The sequence below is a fragment of the Drosophila melanogaster genome, chromosome X, assembly GCF_000001215.4.
Source record: "Drosophila melanogaster chromosome X".
NCBI lineage: Eukaryota > Metazoa > Arthropoda > Insecta > Diptera > Drosophilidae > Drosophila > Drosophila melanogaster.
The window spans coordinates 6,668,368-6,687,550 of record NC_004354.4 but is presented as its reverse complement, the minus strand read 5'-3'; the positions used below and the strand labels follow the sequence as shown (position 1 = coordinate 6,687,550).

General features: G+C 48.3%; 7 protein-coding genes across 18 annotated transcripts; 3 read left to right on the top strand and 4 right to left on the bottom strand.

Annotated features, from left to right (window-relative positions):
- The first annotated feature begins 130 nt into the window (after positions 1 to 130).
- CG44303 (uncharacterized protein) lies at positions 131 to 588 on the top strand. The gene is made up of 2 exons (NM_001298024.1): positions 131 to 188; positions 249 to 588. The coding sequence occupies exons 1-2, from the start codon at positions 186 to 188 to the stop codon at positions 510 to 512; spliced, it is 267 nt and encodes an 88-aa protein (NP_001284953.1). The 5' UTR covers positions 131 to 185; the 3' UTR covers positions 513 to 588.
- Pink1 (PTEN-induced putative kinase 1) lies at positions 249 to 3,753 on the bottom strand. Of its 9 annotated transcripts, none has more exons than NM_001031880.3 (6): positions 3,481 to 3,710; positions 3,090 to 3,423; positions 2,830 to 3,033; positions 1,980 to 2,765; positions 903 to 1,916; positions 249 to 838 (listed from the first exon to the last, which is right to left on the bottom strand). In NM_001031880.3, exons 3-6 carry the CDS (start codon positions 2,992 to 2,994, stop codon positions 638 to 640), a joined length of 2,166 nt encoding a protein of 721 aa, NP_001027051.1. In that variant the 5' UTR covers positions 2,995 to 3,033; positions 3,090 to 3,423; positions 3,481 to 3,710; the 3' UTR covers positions 249 to 637. The 9 variants fall into 9 exon arrangements, with proteins under 9 accessions (NP_001027051.1, NP_001284952.1, NP_001027049.1 ...); NM_001031878.2 differs by adding an exon at positions 3,730 to 3,753 and having other exon boundaries at positions 537 to 838; positions 3,090 to 3,653; NM_001031881.3 differs by having other exon boundaries at positions 537 to 838; positions 2,830 to 3,027.
- A 101-nt stretch (positions 3,754 to 3,854) lies between these two features.
- On the bottom strand, positions 3,855 to 5,784 carry Fum2 (Fumarase 2). Its single transcript, NM_167082.4, has 5 exons — positions 5,638 to 5,784; positions 5,417 to 5,581; positions 5,129 to 5,332; positions 4,241 to 5,045; positions 3,855 to 4,180 (listed from the first exon to the last, which is right to left on the bottom strand). The coding sequence occupies exons 1-5, from the start codon at positions 5,713 to 5,715 to the stop codon at positions 3,921 to 3,923; spliced, it is 1,512 nt and encodes a 503-aa protein (NP_727109.2). The 5' UTR covers positions 5,716 to 5,784; the 3' UTR covers positions 3,855 to 3,920.
- Fum1 (Fumarase 1) lies at positions 5,706 to 9,127 on the bottom strand. Of its 2 annotated transcripts, none has more exons than NM_132111.3 (5): positions 8,935 to 9,127; positions 7,594 to 7,725; positions 7,053 to 7,253; positions 6,179 to 6,983; positions 5,706 to 6,114 (listed from the first exon to the last, which is right to left on the bottom strand). In NM_132111.3, the coding sequence occupies exons 1-5, from the start codon at positions 9,019 to 9,021 to the stop codon at positions 5,852 to 5,854; spliced, it is 1,488 nt and encodes a 495-aa protein (NP_572339.1). In that variant the 5' UTR covers positions 9,022 to 9,127; the 3' UTR covers positions 5,706 to 5,851. The 2 variants fall into 2 exon arrangements, with proteins under 2 accessions (NP_572339.1, NP_727108.1); NM_167081.3 differs by lacking the exon at positions 8,935 to 9,127 and adding an exon at positions 7,791 to 7,911.
- Positions 8,433 to 10,289, top strand: ND-ASHI (NADH dehydrogenase (ubiquinone) ASHI subunit). 3 transcript variants are annotated; one of them, NM_132110.2, is made up of 4 exons: positions 8,433 to 9,011; positions 9,354 to 9,551; positions 9,670 to 9,899; positions 9,976 to 10,289. In NM_132110.2, the coding sequence occupies exons 2-4, from the start codon at positions 9,467 to 9,469 to the stop codon at positions 10,186 to 10,188; spliced, it is 528 nt and encodes a 175-aa protein (NP_572338.1). In that variant the 5' UTR covers positions 8,433 to 9,011; positions 9,354 to 9,466; the 3' UTR covers positions 10,189 to 10,289. The 3 variants fall into 3 exon arrangements, with proteins under 3 accessions (NP_572338.1, NP_001027048.1, NP_001284951.1); NM_001031877.2 differs by lacking the exon at positions 8,433 to 9,011 and having other exon boundaries at positions 9,291 to 9,551; NM_001298022.1 differs by lacking the exon at positions 8,433 to 9,011 and having other exon boundaries at positions 9,390 to 9,551.
- Positions 10,290 to 10,374: 85 nt separating this feature from the next.
- Mcm6 (Minichromosome maintenance 6) lies at positions 10,375 to 13,164 on the bottom strand. The gene has a single exon (NM_078510.3). It carries the CDS (start codon positions 13,043 to 13,045, stop codon positions 10,592 to 10,594), a length of 2,454 nt encoding a protein of 817 aa, NP_511065.1. The 5' UTR covers positions 13,046 to 13,164; the 3' UTR covers positions 10,375 to 10,591.
- A 413-nt stretch (positions 13,165 to 13,577) lies between these two features.
- On the top strand, positions 13,578 to 19,012 carry CG3198 (uncharacterized protein). Its single transcript, NM_132109.2, has 4 exons — positions 13,578 to 13,914; positions 13,988 to 14,931; positions 15,216 to 15,289; positions 15,372 to 19,012. The coding sequence occupies exons 1-4, from the start codon at positions 13,813 to 13,815 to the stop codon at positions 15,566 to 15,568; spliced, it is 1,317 nt and encodes a 438-aa protein (NP_572337.1). The 5' UTR covers positions 13,578 to 13,812; the 3' UTR covers positions 15,569 to 19,012.
- The last annotated feature ends 171 nt before the right edge of the window (positions 19,013 to 19,183 follow it).

Sequence of the window (19,183 nt, the reverse complement as noted above, 5' to 3'; positions counted from 1 at the left end):
TTCATGGCATTTGGGATATCCTAAGTTTTCCAAAACTAATTTTAAACTGCCAACATCCCTGGCAGGCGATATCGATAACGCATGCAATCGGCTCAGCCCTGGTGCGGTTATCGTAAGTTCTGTCAGCGCATTTTCATTCGAAGTTTGCGAATTCAGAGAAGTGAATGAACTTGAACTGTTTAGTTATGGTAAGTACTAAACGTAGAGATCCTGCTAACTTTATAAACTCCTCATTCTACTCCGCACAGCATCCCCCACAAAATCCAAACAAGTTGGACGCCGAGGATAGCCTGGATCAGGCTATAGACAACATCGAAGACTCAAACGAGGCCAATCTCTATAAGCTTATCGAGCTGGAGGAGCAGAATGTGGCCTGGGAGAAACATCTTGCGGAACTCCAAATTATGATCAGGCAGGTGATGGAAAAGCTCGACAGGAGTTTGGTCAAACAGGAGGCGCTGGTGGCGAAAATGCAGAAGCTGAAGAATCAGAAAGATCAGGAGGGTCAATAATTATTGTACCGGAGGCGTGCTTTTGGCGTTAATTTTGATTTCATTTATAAATACATATGTAAAATATAGGTATCACACGCTTTTCCATTTGATTTTCTCAGAGTAACAAGTAGAAGGCTTTTCTCCTACGCCACCACATTCTGGATCCAGTTGAGGGCGCCGCGAATGCGACGCAGCCGGGCGCGTGCCAGAAAGCTGCATATGAGCAGGTACTCCACATAGGCGCGCCTATTGCCACAGCTGGCCACTGGCATCAATCCGGCGCCCATCTGTGGACGACCCTCGCACATAATCTTAGTGGTCAGCGAAAGGAGCCACTGTAGGATCTGTAAAAAAAAATCATAATTAGCTTAAAAGGATGCTGATGTGGTATCAAACACTGCGACCCACCTCCGGACTGTTGGGCATGCCGCCCGCCTTAAGCCAATTGGATGGGGCCCAGAGGAACAGCTGCACCACATTTGCCGCAATATCCGGACTGACCCGCTTGGACGGGTTGGGATTGAGGATGTTGTAGACCAGCTGTTGCAGCAGCGGCGGGCAAGCATCGCTCATTGGCGGCAATTGGTCCTGTCGGTAATCGCTGTTCCTCAGCGAAAGCGTCATCTCACCGCGTTCGCGCGCCATCCCACCGCTGCTCGAATAGAACGGATTGCGGTTGCCAAAGATTTCGTAAGCCAGGGCACCGCAAGCCCACAGATCGGCCTTGCCATAATTGAGTACGGCAAACGGACCGGGCATCGTATTGAAGATCTCTGGCGCCATCAACGCCGCATTGCCGCCCTTGTCGACGTCGTGCGAAACGTACGGCAGGCGCAGGCCATGCACCTTGTCCGCCAGACAACAGCCAAAGTCGGAGAGCACTAGCACCGGCGCCGCATCGTCCTGCAGCTCGATTAGCACATTATCAGACTTTAGGTCACGATGGGCAACGCCGTGACGGCTCAAATGGTTGACAGCCTCGAGCATTTGAGCCAGCAGCAGGATGCGATTGCGCGTGCTCAGATCCTGGCTATCGAGCAGGCCGCGAAGACTGTGATCGTAGCGTTTCATCAGCAGATACAGCGACATATTGCGGCCATAGCCCTGTGGATTGATGCGTTGCGGCTGCGCCACCGGATACAGGAGATGGCCATCGGGAAAGTTGCGCACCTCGTCGCAAAAGAAGCCAAACATACAGACAATGTTCGGATGCCGCGGCAGGTGAACAGTTTGATTCTGCAGCAAACGTTCCCACTCATCGGCGGCCTCATTCATGCCGCGCTGGCGTGCCGGTACCGTCTCCTTGTACATGGCACGCAGTATGGACAGAGCGTTGCTCTGGATGTCGTAGTTGAACATCATTTTGAGTGCCAGTGGATAACTGTCCACAGAGCTGTTGATGTTTGAATTCGCTGGAGAAGTCTGCAAGTTAAAGCAAAGAGCGTGATGGCAAGTTGCCATGCAGATTTAAGCTTACATATTTACCACATTGAAGGCACTGCTGCTGGGCTCCTGGTTCTGATGCTGCTCTTGTTCCTGATTCTGATGCTGCTGTTGCTCGTGGTGCCGCTGGTCCTGTTCCCTCGACTGGGCGCCCACGAAATCACTGGCCGCAGATGGCTGGCTGTAGTGGAAGACGTTGTCCACAGAGCCGCCAAAGTTGTGAACAAAGCGCGACATGTTCTGCAGCGGCGACATCATCTCGTGGGTACTCCAGCTATTCGGCGCAAAGGCTGGCGTTGCCTGCGGCTGCGCATCGGTATGCAGGGATGCACCATCCGAGGCAACATCTTTCTTGAAATCCGCTGCATAGACGACAGCGGCACAACCTTTGGCTATGGGCGGACCGATTTCCAAGTCATCGATGGTGAACTTGCTGTCTAGCGTATCGGAGATCTCGTCGTGATTCCAGGCGTTCTGCAGCCGGCTAGCTGCCTCCCGAATCTCCCAGCACACGCCCTCCAGTTCATCCTCCTTGCTGAGCACACCCGATCCGGAGGCCAGACTAACGCCAATCAGGGCGAAGAAGGGCGCTGAATCGCCAAAGAATAGCTTGCGGGTAGCGCGCTGGCGCAGATCCTCCGAGTAGGTGGTGGTCACCCGGCTGAGGATGTTGTCGATGAACAATTTGCGCGCATGCTGGCCCACTCGGAAGATTCCACTGCTGCTGGTGGGGCTACTGCCGCTGCCATTAAACGGTGATCCCGACGGGGAGTTGATGGTGCGGGGCACTACATTGACCACCGATTTGGCCGCCTGCTGGGGCGTTGTCTGGCGAAGAGATTGGATGCGGGTTAATTGGACATGCCTTGATCATCCGTTTAGCTTGACTTACCCGCAGCACATTGGCAGCGGTGGAGGGTAGGGGAAAGCCTCGCTTGCTTCTTGTCTTCAATTGATTCTGGTCCAAAATGTTGGCGTGTATATCACGTTTACAATAGCTGCGCAAAATGTAGCGACCATGTTTGATCAGTCGCACGGTCAGCAGTCTCACAGACATCTTTCGGCCCGCAAAGACCTCGGCTCCTAGTGCCTGCAACTGAATGAAGCACCTTAAACGGTCTGTCATCTATTAATTTAATTTTTAATTTTTACCTATTCTTTAAGATTTGTGGTGCTTAACTCTTGCTGCTGCTTCCTCTTCTTCTCCGCCAATTTTGCTCATGTGTGCGATCGATAGCGCCGATTTATAACCAAACAGCTGCTGTCGTTTCGTTTCGGTTCGGTTCGTTTCGATTCGATTGTTTTGTTTTTGCGTCGCAAATAAATTTTCTGTTTGTGGGTGGTGGTGGTTGTGGTGCAGCTGCGGGGCGAAGTGTGGGGGCGGTGGTGGCAGAACTACAAGGCGAAATCGTCGAATCGAAAGGGTTTATTTTTGCAATGATTATCCAAAGATATATCGCCTTTTTCGATATCTGTGTGGGCTAGACTGATTTTGGGCTATTTTCAACTGAACAAAACGATTAATTTACGACCTCCAACTTGCCTGGCAGCCAATTTTTAATGTAATGCGCCTACTTCAACGTTTCGTTTCGATTCGATTTGGTCGTTAGATAATCGCTGGTCAGCTGGATCTTTTCATTTGTCACGGAAAATGTGCGCCGCAATAAACACTTGTTTAAAAGCTTGCTTTGCTTATATTTCGCTATAAAATAATAGCTAAGTGTGCAAGAATTTACGATAAAAACAACGGAATAATTTAGAAACAGCAAGGCGTTAGTGTGACCACACTTACGGTATATCTTTAGAATCGATAATGACTATCGCGTAGTGTGGACTCGAATCATTTGGAGAATTCAAAAACTAAAAACCGTTATTCACCTGCCGTAAAATCAACAAATTAATACAATCTATTGAAATATCCTGCTACACACAAAAATTTATTACACGAAACTAAAACAAAATCGTCAATAGCCGCACAGCGAATCACTTCGGTCCCAGCATCTCCTTGGGATTGACCCACTCCTTGAACTGCTCTTCGGTAATTCCGGTCTTCAGTGCCTCCTCCTTCAAGGTCGTCTTATTCTTGTGCGCCGTCTTGGCGATCAGGGCGGCCTTGTCATAGCCAATGTGCGGATTCAGCGCGGTCACCAGCATCAAGGACTCGTTCATGATCTTGTCGATCCTCTCCTTGTTGGCCTGCAGTCCCTCCACGCAGTTCTTGCTGAAGGTCATGCTGCCATCAGCTGGGAGGAGAAGGTTATGTATGCATGTTTTTCCACTTGGAAAACACATTTCCGACTCACCCAACAAGCGAATGGAGCGCAGCACATTGGACACGACCAGGGGTTTGAATACATTTAGCTCGAAGTGCCCGTTGGAGCCGCCGATGGTCACCGCCACCTGATTGCCCATCACCTGGGCACACAGCATGGTCATTGATTCGCATTGCGTGGGATTCACCTTGCCGGGCATGATGGAGCTACCGGGCTCGTTCTCCGGCAGCATTAGTTCGCCCAGACCGCAACGCGGACCCGATCCCAGCAATCGGATATCGTTGGCGATCTTCATCAGGCTGACGGCGATCGTGTTGAGCACACCATGCACCTCCACCATGGCATCGCGGGCAGCCAGTGCCTCGAACTTGTTGGGCGCCGACACGAAGGGCAAGCAGGTTAGCTCCGAAATGCGCTTGGCCACCTTCTCGGCGAATCCCTTGCGTGTGTTCAGACCCGTACCCACAGCAGTGCCGCCCAGAGCCAGCTCATAGACGCGCGGCAGACAGCCCTTGATCCTTTCCAGACCGTTGGTCAACTGCTGTGTATAACCGCTGAATTCCTGGCCCAAAGTCAGCGGAACTGCGTCCATCAAGTGGGTGCGTCCGATCTTGATGATGTCCTTGAACTCATCCGACTTGGACTTGAGGGCATCCCTCAAGTGTGTAACCGCCGGAACAAGCCGCTCGTTCAGCTCCATGCCCACCGAAATGTGAATGGCCGTGGGGAAGGTGTCGTTGGAGCTCTGCGACTTGTTCACATGATCGTTGGGATGCACCGGCTTCTTGCTGCCCAGTTCGCCGCCCATCATCTTAATGGCCGCATTGCTGATCACCTAGTAGGTTTGCCAATGGCATGGGGCAGGAGAAGCATCCAGCTATACACATTTCTCTCGTTAGCCCTATCTAACAATCTTACCTCGTTGGTGTTCATATTGGTCTGGGTGCCCGAACCGGTTTGCCAGATGACCAATGGGAAGTGACCCTGTTTGTATAGCTTGCCGGAAATGACATCGTCGCAGGCGCAGGATACGGCATCCGACACCTTGCCATCTAGTCCGTAATCCTTGTTGACCTCGGCACATGCCTTCTTCAGTATGCCCATGGCCTGGATCACCGGCATCTGCGGGCAGTTTGGGGATTAATTGGCTATGGCAAAGCACTTGGTAGATGCCAGAATATGTTGGTTGGTTGGTTGGTTGCCTACCGGCATACGTTCGCCTATGTCGCCAATGGGAAAATTCAATTTGGAGCGCATCGTCTGTGCGCCGTACAGCTTGTCCGCCGGCACCTTTAGCTCCCCGAAGGTGTCCTTCTCCGTACGAAACTTGCCATTCTCCTTGCCCTTGCCGCCCTTACCGCCACTGTCGCACTGCAAAGATGCCCCATGTAGCCATGAGTTGCCAGCGACCATTGTCGCGTACTTACATCCTTGGCACGGAGGCCACTGCAAACCACCCAGAGATTGCGCCTAGCCAGATGCAGACCATTGTTTTGCTTCAGCATTTTCAATTATTATTGGTTCTGTGTTTCCGAGCGATTCATATACAACAAAACGATCTGATCTAGAAAATCACACTGCGATTCCGATGACAGCGATGATTGAATGATGGATTTCGTCGTCGGCCTACTTGGCTCCACTTCACTTGGGTCCCAGCATCTGTTCGGGTCGCACCCAGTCGTTGAACTGCTGCTCCGTCAGGTAACCCAAATTGATGGCCTCCTCCTTGAGTGTGGTGCCATTCTTGTGCGCCGTCTTTGCAATTTTCGCAGCCTTGTCGTAACCAATGTGCGGATTCAGAGCGGTCACCAGCATGAGCGACTCGTTCATGATCTTGGCAATATTCTCGCGGTTCGCCTGGATGCCATTCACACAGTTGGCAGTGAAGGTCCTGCTGCCATCAGCTACAAAAAGGAATAGATTCGATTGATTTGGCGTTCCACCAAGGGTGGGTAATAGGTAGCTTACACAATAGCCGAATGGAGCGCAGCACATTGGACACGATCAGGGGCTTGAATACATTCAGCTCGAAGTGCCCATTGGATCCACCGATGGTCACCGCCACCTGATTGCCCATCACCTGGGCGGAGAGCATTGTCAGCGACTCGCATTGCGTGGGATTCACCTTGCCGGGCATGATGGAGCTACCTGGCTCGTTCTCCGGTAGCGAGAGCTCACCCAAACCGCAACGCGGTCCGGAGCCAAGGAAACGAATATCGTTGGCAATCTTCATCAGGCTAACGGCGATCGTGTTGAGCACACCATGCACCTCCACCATGGCATCGCGGGCAGCCAGTGCCTCGAACTTGTTGGGCGCGGTAACGAAGGGCAGGCTGGTCAGCTCGGCGATCTTTGCAGCGCACTTCTCGGCGAATCCCTTGCGTGTGTTCAGACCCGTACCCACAGCAGTGCCGCCCAGAGCCAGCTCATAGACGCGCGGCAGACAGGCATCGATGCGCTCCTGGGCGTAGGCCAATTGCTGGGCATAGCCGCTGAACTCTTGGCCCAGCGTCAATGGCACCGCATCCATCGTATGCGTGCGTCCGATCTTGATAATGTCCTTGAACTCCTCCGACTTGGCACGCAGCGCATCGTGCAGCGTCTTAATCGCCGGCTTAAGGTTGTTGTTCAGCTCCAGCGCCACCGAGATGTGAATGGCGGTGGGGAAGGTATCGTTGGAGCTCTGCGATTTGTTCACATGATCGTTGGGATGCACGGGCGTCTTGGAGCCCAGTTTGCCGCCCAGCAGCTCAATGGCACGATTGCTGATCACCTTGAGAGTTAGAGAGTTAGAGGAGATTTGAGAATAGTGCAAATGAAACAAATGACCGCTCATGCCCACCTCATTCACATTCATGTTGCTCTGCGTGCCCGAGCCCGTCTGCCAGATGACCAGCGGGAAGTGGTCGTCGTATAGCTTGCCAGAGATCACATCGTCGGCCGCCTTCGAGATCGCCTCGCTAACCTTGCTGTCCAGTCCGAACTCCTTGTTCACCTCGGCGGCGGCCTTCTTCAGGATGCCCATGGCCTGGACCACGGGTTTCTGGCGGGGATTAACGAGAGTTTTAGTTGCTTTCAATGTGTTTTCTTCTTATTTTTTACTTTACGCAACATACTTGTGTGTTATGTTAATGTAGTTAATACATTTTTTAGACTTTAACTTTCTATAGACTCTGAATTACAATGAACAAACTCATTGAACTAGCATTCACCATTTGTTCTGCTTTCTGTAATAGAAGCTTAATTTAAGCCATATTTTACTTAGTAATTAGCTAGACCTTGCTGCTTTTTGAACCTTCAATGCTGACTTTTAAATACTTTCGAAAGATTTACGTGAGAATTATATGTATACGTAGATGGAGGCAGTGGGGGGCACTACTTACGGGCATCCGTTCGGTGGCTCCGCCGATGGGGAAATTGATCTGGGATCGCATCGTTTGGGCGCCATAGTACTTATCCGCGGGCACCTTCAGTTCGCCAAAGGTGTCGCTCTCCACGCGAAACTCCTGGGAGGCCTGTCGATGCGAATGAATCCGATAAGAATGGCTATAATTATCAGTAAGTAAACACAGGGGCAGACCATTTCAGATGCAGATATGACAGATAGTAAGTAAGTGAAGCCAAATTGAGACTATGGCAATCAGAGTGAACAAATCAGAGGACGACCACTCGACGACGGCTGCTGCTCGATGTTAACTGAGGCGTGCTCGGGCATTGAAAGGCAGAGGCGATAAGCTAGGGGGATTCAAAACCAAAAAGCCGAGTGTACAACGAACAGATTCTTGAAAGAGCGCTCTCAACGAGCGAACTTCCCGCAGAATTGGTGGGAGGTGTTGAATGCCCGAGCACTGGGCGCTGAATATGAAAGACCCAACTTGGGCATGGGGTGCACACAGCAGGGGGCACGAAAGTAGTGCGAGGATCTCGAACTATATTTGTGTATATATGTATATTGTATGCATAATAATTGCAATAGCAATTCTATAAAAACAGACTGATTCGAACTTTTGCATTTCCAGTGCTATTCATGTGACCAGCGCTGTTCCTCGGGATTTATGGGTGGAATTTACGCCGGACTGTAGCTCTACTATCTAGTGTCTTATATACATATGTTTTATATGCAGCATTATCTGAATAATCGGTAGTGTATTACAGTGGTCGTTCATTCATCTAGTACCATATATAATTAACCGGTTTTAATTCAATTGCCGAAAAAAAAAAACAAGAATTCGCTGACTAGCACAATTTCTTGAATTACAACTCGTTTCGCGAGTTTATGGTTCTCTCTTTTCCCTTTTTTTTTCAACGCCGTGAGTTTGTTTTGTTTTCAATCATGTGATTTGAGTTTTGAGTGCGAAATGAAAATAAAAAACGTTTGCGAAAATTGAGTGAAAAAATCAATGCGACGGCTTCCAATTGGAGTCGCGCGCCAATTGGAGTTTCGTCCACAAGTGGTCGCAGTGGTGTGCCAATTGGAACGTCCGTTCCAGCGCCTGGAAGTCGCTCGCCTCCGCTTTCCATTGTGTAATGATTACGAAACGCCGGCATTTGTGCACTTTTCATTGGCATTTCTGCTCGCCGCGCCTTGTTTACAATCAAAAAAATAACATATTTTGGAGTTATTAGCCGCTGCATGGGCGAATCTAGCATTACATAAGGCAAAATATTTTTGCCATCTCGCTACAAAATATATATCCAATTTGCACAGCACTTGGAATCCTTACCAGACGCAAACTTCCAATGGCGGCCCAGGGTTTCGTCATTTGTTGAACGCCGCGAAGCGTGGAGCGTTGCAATAATGGTAGCACCATCTCTATGCTTATTCCTTAGTCGGTAATTAATAAATAAGTTTGCAAGCAAGTGATCTTTCACGGACGAGCCCACCACAACAACACCAACAACAACAAAAAACAACAACAGCACCTCGATGCGCGGGTGAGAGCTATCGGACCATCGATTGTTCTTATCGACTTTGTAACGATTGCTGCCTAAGTTCATAAAAATTGAGAAACAAAAATCCTAAACATTTTTAAGAAACACCTAGTTACCTTAGTACTAACTGTAAATTCCTATTCCATAGCTAACAAATTTAAAATCTGTTGATAGTTCTATTTGTTTTTTTTGAAACTACAACTATCGATAGCAGACCGTTGCGGCACTGTATCCTATCGTTTGTGTGCCATCCGCAGGCGAACAGCTGTTTTTTCGGGAATCGTAACTTCAGAGGAACTTTTTTTTAGTGGAAACAAGCCTGCAATGTCGGCGTTTGTGAAAACCGTGTGCTTGGCCCAAAAGCTGTGCGCCGCCAATCCCGTCGTGGCTCGCCAGGCGATCCGCAGCAGTAAGTGTGAATCGGGGCTGCGCTGGCAACAGTGCAACCTGCCCCACTGTTTTGTTTACGTAACTTTTGCATGCACCGAATGGCTACAAATTCGAATTTCTCGCCATTTACGTTTTAGTGGCTGGCTGGAATAAGGACTACAAGCCGGGTCCGTATCCACAGACGGAGAAGGAGCGCCTGGCGGCGGCCAAGAAGTACTATCTGTTGCCGGAGGAGTACAAACCGTATGCGGACGATGGTCTGGGCTACGGAGATTATCCCAAATTGGGCTACGGTCTGGGTGTGGAGGCCAAGGACTCGTACTATCCCTGGGACTATCCGGAGCACAAGCGCAACCAACACGAGCCCGTAAGCGCCAACATCAACGGCTAGCAGCAGCTGCTGCATAAAAAAAGAGTCAAACCCTGATCCATTTCCATTGCAGATCTCGGCGGATCATGATCTGTACAGCGAGGATCGCTGGTCGCAGGCCGAACCGCCACGCTACAGCAATGCGTACTACTTTGCCTGCTTCCTGGGCGTGATGTCCGGCTGCCTGGCACTCTACTACTGGCTGGATGACAAGAAGATGTACCGCCCCGTGGCCGCCAAGCAATATCCCAGCCCTGGCGTCAAGCACTACACCTTCGAGAAGTAGGATTGTATCTATCACGCTCTCGATCGCACTGCGCGCCTCGTTTTTATTTCATAGGCAATTAATCAACGCATCTATACAATTAAAATGAATGGAAACCAAGCTAAAACATGGATTTGCTATCATTTTGACTGCGCATGTTGGGTTGCATTTTTCATTCCGTTCTTAATGAGCAGCAAAAAACGAAATGAATCTTGAGATGAACGTTTATTTCGGCGAAAACATGAATGATTTGGAACGTAACTGAACCAAGAAATCCTTAATGGATTTCAATAATGTCTCTAAACTATAAACTTACTGCCTAAATACATTGTTTGTTTGGGTGAGCAAAAAAAAGCAAGACGCGGAAACAGAAACTTAACCAGCTAGATTTAGGGCATAGTAATAAACTGTTGATCGGCTGGGATCACTCCACAACGTAGTTGGGATGCACCACCAGCAGGGGATCGTCCTCCTCCACGAAATCCTTTTGTACCTGAATTCTCGGCTTCAGCGTGGATGTCTTGAGCGGAATAATGACCTGATCGTGATAGATGAGGCGATCGATAAGCTTCTCGATGAGATTTTTGCGAGAAATTAACTCATCCTCGGATTCGATTTGGTCCGCCACCTGCTCCAGATACCAGGTGACCACATTGCTGCGCTTGATGCCCGTATCGTTGCCCTCCACCTCGCAGCGCGCCTCCTCGGCGCGCATATGCAACACCAGCATGGTGGACAGATTCTTGTAATCCTCGAACGAAAGCGTGAACTTCTTCTTCTGCACGGCGCCGCTGGCGGATGTGTCCATACCATTGTTCTCATCCACATTGGCCGCTGCTCCATTGTTCTCCATGTCGATGTCGTGCTGAATGCCATCGTCCATGTCCAGACCCTCGTCGTCATCTAAATGAATATCCGGTTGCTCCACGCGAATGATGGACTTGTTGAGCAAACGGAAGGCCTCCTTGACGTGTCGCTCCAGCACGCGATTCGAGCACTCCAGCTTGGCCATGGCCTCGCTCAGTCGAATCATGGACTCCAGCTGACGCACCGTTATCCTCCAGGTGCTCCTGCCCGACGTGCCCGTATCGCGCTGCCTCAAATGGCCATAGTTCTCGACCAGCATGTGTCCGGCCTCCTGGCTAATAACCGGCTTAAATTGCCGCGCAAATGTCACATAGCGAAGGACCTCTTCGCGCGTATATGCCCGCTCCACGGACTCCTCGATGTTCGAGTGCAGATCAACGATCTTGCGAGCAATGGCATAGTCCACCACCTCATTGCATTCGTCCACGAGAATGAAGAACAGATCGAATCGCGACATAATCGGTGCCGATAGCTGAATATTTTGTTGCAAACTCTTGGAGCGATCGTAGCGACCATTAATGGGATTGGCGGCGGCCAGAATCGAAGTGCGCGCATTGAGTGTGGCTCGTACGCCGGCGCGTGCAATCGATATGGTCTGCTGTTCCATGGCCTCGTGAATGGCCACCTGATCGCGCTGATCCATCTTATCGAACTCGTCAATGCAGCAAATGCCATTGTCGGCCAACATGAGGGCGCCCGCCTCGATGACAAAGTCAAAGGACTCCTCGTCGCGCACAACCGCAGCGGTTAAGCCCGCTGCCGAGGATGCCTTGCCCGAGGTGTAGATCGCACGCGGCGAGAAGTCGGATACCTGCTTGAGGAACTGTGACTTGGCCGTGCTGGGATCGCCAACGATGCACACATTGATGTCGCCACGAAGCGATGTCTTTTCGGTGGTGGTCTTCGCAACGCCACCGAATTGCTGCAGAAGAATGCCCCGCTTGACCTCATCGTTGCCGTAGATCGAGGGAAAGAGGCTGCTAATTAGATTCTGGTAGAGATTGCGATCCTTGGACATCTCATAGATCTTGTGCCACTCGGCATCTGTCATCTGCTTCTTCATATCCTCGGCTGTCACCTCCGACATGGGCAGATCGGTGCCGCCAAAACGTGCTGTCGTTGCCTGAACACTGCAGGCAAGGAAGGCCATCCGATAGTTGAGCTCTCGCATGCCCAGTGCCTTTAGGCCAGTGACGCCATCCATGCCCTCGCCGGGCTTGTGGCGTGAACTGTTCTCCGCCCGTGTGCCCACTCCGGCCAGGACACTCACATCGGGCACCACAATCAGAGTGCCCGTGAAATCATAGCGATCGCCAGCCTGAACGGTCTCCACCAGCTCCGAGCGCAGGATAATCTCCACCGCGCGGGGAATACAGCCACGCGGCAGCTCGGCTTGCGTCTCCTGGATGCGAATCTTTTGAAAGTCCAAGAACAGACTCTTCTCCACATCCAGCATGAAACGCTTGCGATTGGAGCACACGGGATTGCGGCAAATGGTGGGATTGGTGAACTTGAACTGCTGCTCTACGTTCCGAATTTCCGTCTGGCAATCGAGGCACATGAAGACGCCGGAAACAAGCTCCGGATGTACGGGATGGGTGCGCACCACCTGGCCGGAGATGCGGATGAGGGTGCCGATTTTGGAGGTGGTCAGATCGCGAACCTTGTGACGCGTCGGCACCTCCGTGAAGGCCACATAGCAATCCTTCTGGGTCTTCAGTCCAATCCGGTCCTTAACGTAGTTCGAAACGGATTGGCAAAGGAACGGATAGATGTGGTAGTACTCCTCGATAATGGCGGTGGCCAGATTCTGATCGTATTTCTCCACATCCTCGAAGCTGACCTCCAGGGTGCAGCGATCCGGGGATTCCAAGCTGGCGGCTGGGCGCGTGTACTTGATCTCGCCATCCTCCTTGAATTCCTCGAGGAAATCCTGAAACAACTTCTGGGCCCGAATGCCCACCTCGTCTTTTACGCGCAGCTGGCCAACCTGAGCATCTGCCACATCCATTTTGGGTCACTTCTTGCTTCAAACTGGTGAATTGCGCGCTAAATTCCGAGATTGCTTTCGTTTCTTGCGAATGTTTACAGCTGCGTGCTTTGCTCGGTTTTGGCGCCTTTTTCTGACAGTTGCTTGGGGGTGGCAACGCTCGTGCGCAGGGATGCCAGCTATTCAAGAGCAAAGGTAAACATGTCTTACGGTCACATTAATTTATTAGTTCAAATATATATAAAAATATATATTTTTTTAATTGCTGAAAGCTTACTTAAATTTCTTGCCCTTGCTAATCAACAAGTAGTTTTCGAATTTTTTGAATAGATCAAATAGTCCAAAAGTTGATTGAGATACGTTGTTTTAATAACTTAATCGGATAACTTAATAATCCAAGAGATGAATGACATGAATTATAAGAATAATTTTATACGAGTAAAGTATTAAAACATTCAACTTAAGTTGTTTATTTTATGAACTTATAGAATTTAGTACGTTTTTAAGACCGATAGTTCGCCCACTCATGTCGCGGAACGCTGTGCACCGATAGGCTTATTCCGAAATAATCGATACCACGCGAATTTCGTGAAATAATTTTATTGATTCTATTTTGGCTAATTTTTTGGCTAAACAGCAGGAGCACAGCGTTGCACGTGTGTTCACCTGTTCGCCGGCACCGTTGTGGCCATAGAAGTCGGTGTGGTACCATTGGATTCATTTGATTCACTGGGACCACCGCCCCCTTCGGAGTTTTGTCCCCACAAATTGCGAAGGAGCCCCGGAAAATGGTGGACGCCGCCAGGCAGATGCTCGACGAGCTGATGGGCAGGAATCGCAACCTGCATCCCTCGGAGGCGGGCGCCAAGGTCAATTGGGAGGATCCGGAGGTGAGTACGCTCAGGATGTGGCGCGCCAAAGAGCCACCTCCAAAATAATGGGGGTTTTTTTTTTTGTCCGCAGTTCTGTCAGTTCTACAACGTTAAGTTCTGTCCGCACGATCTATTCATAAATACGCGCGCAGATCTGGGCCCCTGTGCCCGCATCCACGACGAGGAAGCCCGACATCTCTACGAGGATGCTCGACCCTCGCAGCGGAAGCGTCAGTACGAGGATGAATTCCTGCGCTTTTGCAATGTTATGCTGCACGATGTGGATCGAAAGATCCAGAAGGGAAAACAGCGTTTGCTGCTAATGCAAAGGGATCAGCCCAATGTACCGGCGCCACTGAGCAGGCACCAGGAGCAGCTTGCGAATCTGACGGCCCGGATCAATAAGCTGCTCTCTGAGGCAGAGGAAGCCGGCATTCGGGGTGACGTGGACCAGGCCCAAGATCTAATGACCGTGTGCGAGGAGCTCAAGGAGGAGAAGGAACAGTTGGTACAGCAATACGAGGCCCATCACAAGGCCATCAGCAGCATCAGCCTGACCAAGTCAGCGGAGGACGAGCTGCAGCATCACCCGCGCAGCAGTCCGGTCACAAATCCCAGCGAAGAAAGTCCAACTACTCCTCTTCCAGCCGCCACCACGCTAGATGAAGCGCCGGATGCAGCTCCAAGTTCCGCACAAGCAGCTGTCACAACGACTGACGATGCCGGTGAAGCAGCTGGTGCAGCCAGCGAGGACAAAACGTCAGAGAAGACGGATAGCAAGGCGGCTGGCTGGTCGCATGATGCCATGCCCGAGAAACAAATGAAGGTGTGCGAAATCTGTGGCGCTTTCCTGATAGTCGGCGATGCACAGCAGCGGATCGAGGACCATTTGATGGGTAAACAGCATCTGGGCTACTCCAAACTGCGCAACGCCGTCGCCGAGATCAACGAGGCGCGACAGAAGGAGCGCGAGCAGGAGGAACGACGTCGACGTGAGGGTCGAGTGCAGCGCTTCCACTCCTACGATAGCAGACGGTAAGGTCTCGACGAACCCTGTATCCTATCCTATATGCGCACCTGGCAAAAGATCACAAAACAAAAATAAGTTCGTTCTCAAAAAAAAAATAATTGGCAGAATGCCCTCAATGTGACGATGAGTAATGCTGTTCAATTACTTTCGAGTTTATTTCATTACTTGGTTACTGCACGAAACGAGAAAACTATGCGATGTCATGGTATCCTATAGACAATGTTTTAGTTAACGAACTATGATGATCTTATATCTAATGTGAGCATCTTCCATTCGTTTAATCCTTTAGCGAGCCACGCAGTGAGTACCGCGAGCGAAGTCGCGACTATGTTCAGAATCGCCAGCCCTCGGATCGACGTCACCGTAAGTTCTCACCCCCCCAAATTCGTTTTGCACTTGCACACGGCACTCGAACGTTTACTGAACTACTGTATTTCCATTCCAGATCACCATAAATCGCACCACAGCTCCCATCACTCGTATTCGCGCAGTGGCGGTGGTGGCGGCGGTGTAGGAGTTGGCGGCGGAGGAGGTGGTGGAAGCAGTCGGAGCAACCGGAGCCATCATAATCACAACCATAATCACTACCGCCATGACAGCCGCGAGCGACATTGCCGCAGCCGGAGTCGCAGTCGCTACTAGAGACCAAAAAAAAAAAAGAAAAAGAAAAAGAAAAGATAAACACAATAGAAACCAAGTGAATAGCAAACCAAGAACACAAGTAAATAATCCGAAAGTCCGGAGCACTTCCAGTTTCCAAAGCCCCATACCGCAAGTGTACAACAACTAAATATGATCAAGTTCAAAACGAACCCAATCTCTCGACCATCTGCGATCTTCAGTCTTCGTCTTATGTGGTTCGCAAATCAGCAATTCGCAATCCGTAAGCACCAGCTGCCGTGGCCACGGGCGGCAGCATCGAGGTATCCCAATAGAAAAAAAAAAATCATTAACACAATTTCCAAAAAAAAAAAAAAATTATAATAATAATATGTATCAGAAAACAGTTAGATAAAACAGTATCTGAGCTGGCAGTATCAATTGCGCTGAGGTGAGTCCAACACTTAATAAGCCCGTAAAAAAAAAGAATATATAACACTCGGGCGCCATTGTGCCCCTTCACATTCTGTAGACATACTCGTTTTCGTATCATTACTCTACTCTCGTATATACGATCTATATATCTGTGTACACACACACACACACACACACACGCGCGCGCGTGTCCCCTCAATATGTGTGTGTGTACCCAGTTGGGTTGAGATCCGGGCGAGGATTTCACCAAGGTCCACCAGTTCTTCGAAACGGACAGACGGACCTACGTCCTTTCGATCAAAAAATATGTTTAACTCTTTTAGTTTTTTTAGTCAAGCACCACAGGCACTTTTAACCTAACGTTGTAGTATTCAATTTTGTGCAGGATTATTTTTAAAGTTTGTACCTTCGACAGTTTTCTTTTTGCCCAATTAATATACTCAATGGTTATTTGGTTAAACAAATATTGAGGGAGTTGCAGAATGAATAGTGAAGTTTATGGTTTAGTCTTAAAATTAGTTAACTATGAAATATAAAAACAAGATTTCGCCAAGTGCTGCGTGAGTTTGACTTCTATATATTTATATATATATATATAAGCATAATGACCAAAAGATAGGCTGGGGATTAGGGCGATACGGAGCGTTCACTGGACGTTTCCCTTGCAATTGTGAGTGGGACATTGACTGAAACAGGTATTTACCAAGCCTTACTCTTATCTCTATGCGCTTAACTAACCCAACAGATACAGATTCGCATTCCCTGCCATACCCGCATTCCCCTCCGCACATCCAACTAATCAACCCATTCGCAAGACATAAGAACACAGACACATTATGAACCATAAAATACAAACCACAAACGATAAATGTATGTACATATTATATGGTAGTGTATCTATATAATGACTTTGAGTGACAATCGTACTGCATGTGATTTTGACTTGGCCACTGGGTTCACTGGGATGGGTTTCGAGTATTCCCGTGGAGGTATGTAGTCTTAGTGCCTTGTGAGCCGAAGAACGTCAGAAAGAGACGGACTGAGTGTGAGAGAAAGAGCGAGAGAGAGAGAGAGAGAGAGAGAGGAGCTTCTGATGTGAGACAGATTCCCAGGTACATTTGATAAATCGATGATAACTTAACCAAGCGATTAGCCCATTCCAAGGATTCAAGGATTCTTCTGAATTTTACAAATATCTAAGTACTTTCGCTTGCTCTATTTATGATATGATAATGATAATGAATGTATAAGAAACTTAGTCTTTGAGCCTTGGAAAGCTAAACTTGGAAAAGGATCATCGGCTTGTCGTGAAAACTCTACATATTGCAGTTATTTATTTATTTTTTTTTGTAATCCCTAACTCATTGTTGTGGTTTTCCGCCCCCTCCCATCCTTCCCCTGCACTATACTCTATTTTTTAAGCTTGAAAAAAAAAAACAAAAACAAAACTAACCCCAGCGAACTCTTCAAGTCAAGATTCCAAGACACCCACGAAAAATCACGAGGTAATTGAATTGCTAAATCGAATTAAATTCTAATCAATCAAATACAATATACAATGCAAAATGAAGAAGCACAAGCATAGGCAGTGATCAGAGGGAGACAGCAAACAGTGCAAAGACAGAGAGGGCGAGAGAGAGAGAGTTCGAGTCCCCAAACCCATACACATGTATGTATGTTCATGTTCCCCCCTCCTCTTCACCAACAGGTAAATTGCGACTGAACCCGACCCCATAAAAATTATGATACTGATATTTGATATCGATCTCGATTAAATCGAATTTTTGTGATGTGACGAGATAAGCCGTTGGCTAAATCTCCGTCCAAAACCAATCGAATATCCCGTAGCTGTATGTTTTGTACTGTTCGTGCCACACAATCTAAGATATATATAAACCCCACACTCAGATGAACTCTGAATACGTATACGTAATCAATCTATATACACGTTCAGCTCGAAATTAGTCTAAGATGCGCTATCCACCTTTAACTGCCCCGAACTTTTGTCTGGCTCACTTAACTTACACTTTCCTCTCTGCAAACGTATTCCAGAAGCCGCCAACCGAGGAAAGGAGCCCGAAAGTGTTGAAATAAATGCGAGGGATATATATATATATATATATATATACATATATATATGTGTATATATATGTATAGAGAAAGAGGAAGATATATATGGAAGATATGCATATGTCTATAGATAAAGAAGAAGAACCAACCAGGTAACTTCTATGCCACACCTCCACACATAAATGTTTCTTCACGACAGAGAAGGCGATATCCGAGATCCGAGATCCGTGAACCGCACTCCTCGATCCATAAAACGCAATCAGGAAATCAACGAACGATCACTTTTCAGTGATCAGAGAAAGACAGAGAGAGAGAGAGAGACAGAGTGCTAGAGAACGCTGAAAGAGACAGTGAGAGAGAGAGAGAGAGAGACACTCGTGTATAACTGTATTAGGCATAATACAAAACGAGGTGAATTTCCATTTCTCTCAACTACTTATAACTATATTATATACATATATCTATAACTATACCCATTACTTCCACCCATCCTTGGATCAAAATTAATATTGCATTGAAAACGCCGGGTTGTCAGTTAACGAAAAATACTATGGAGCAATTTGAACCGTACACATATATACATTATATATATATATGTATATGAATGTATGGTCGCTTTTGTTTTGTGTCCGCGCAGGATAAGCTCCTTTTTTCTATCCCTTTTCCTGCGAGGAACACACCTCTTCCCTGCCAGCATCCCAGATCCCATCCACTAACCCAACACTCCACATTTTTATTGTTTACCCACAATTACGTAGCAAATTAATCAATTGAATTGAGTTAGCATCGGGCAAACAGAGTTAAGGAACATTTACGAAGGCAGATTTAAGTATAATAGTGTAACCCAATCAATAAAACTTGATCGATCGTCTTTAGTCATGTAAAGATGTTTTTAATTACGAATTACGATATGAGTAAGGATAAACACATTCTATTGAGAGACTCGCAATAATTTTCTAATAAAGATCAAACTAAATCCCGAAAAAAAAAAACCAGCAATCCGTTGTTTTCTTTGCAATCATGATAAATGTAGTGACGAAGCGCACCAGCCAGCGGTAATGTAAAATCATGCGCGTTTGTTACTAGACTTTTCAGATTTTCAGCATGGACGATCGTGACAATGAAAATAAAATAGGTAATCGATCAAAAACG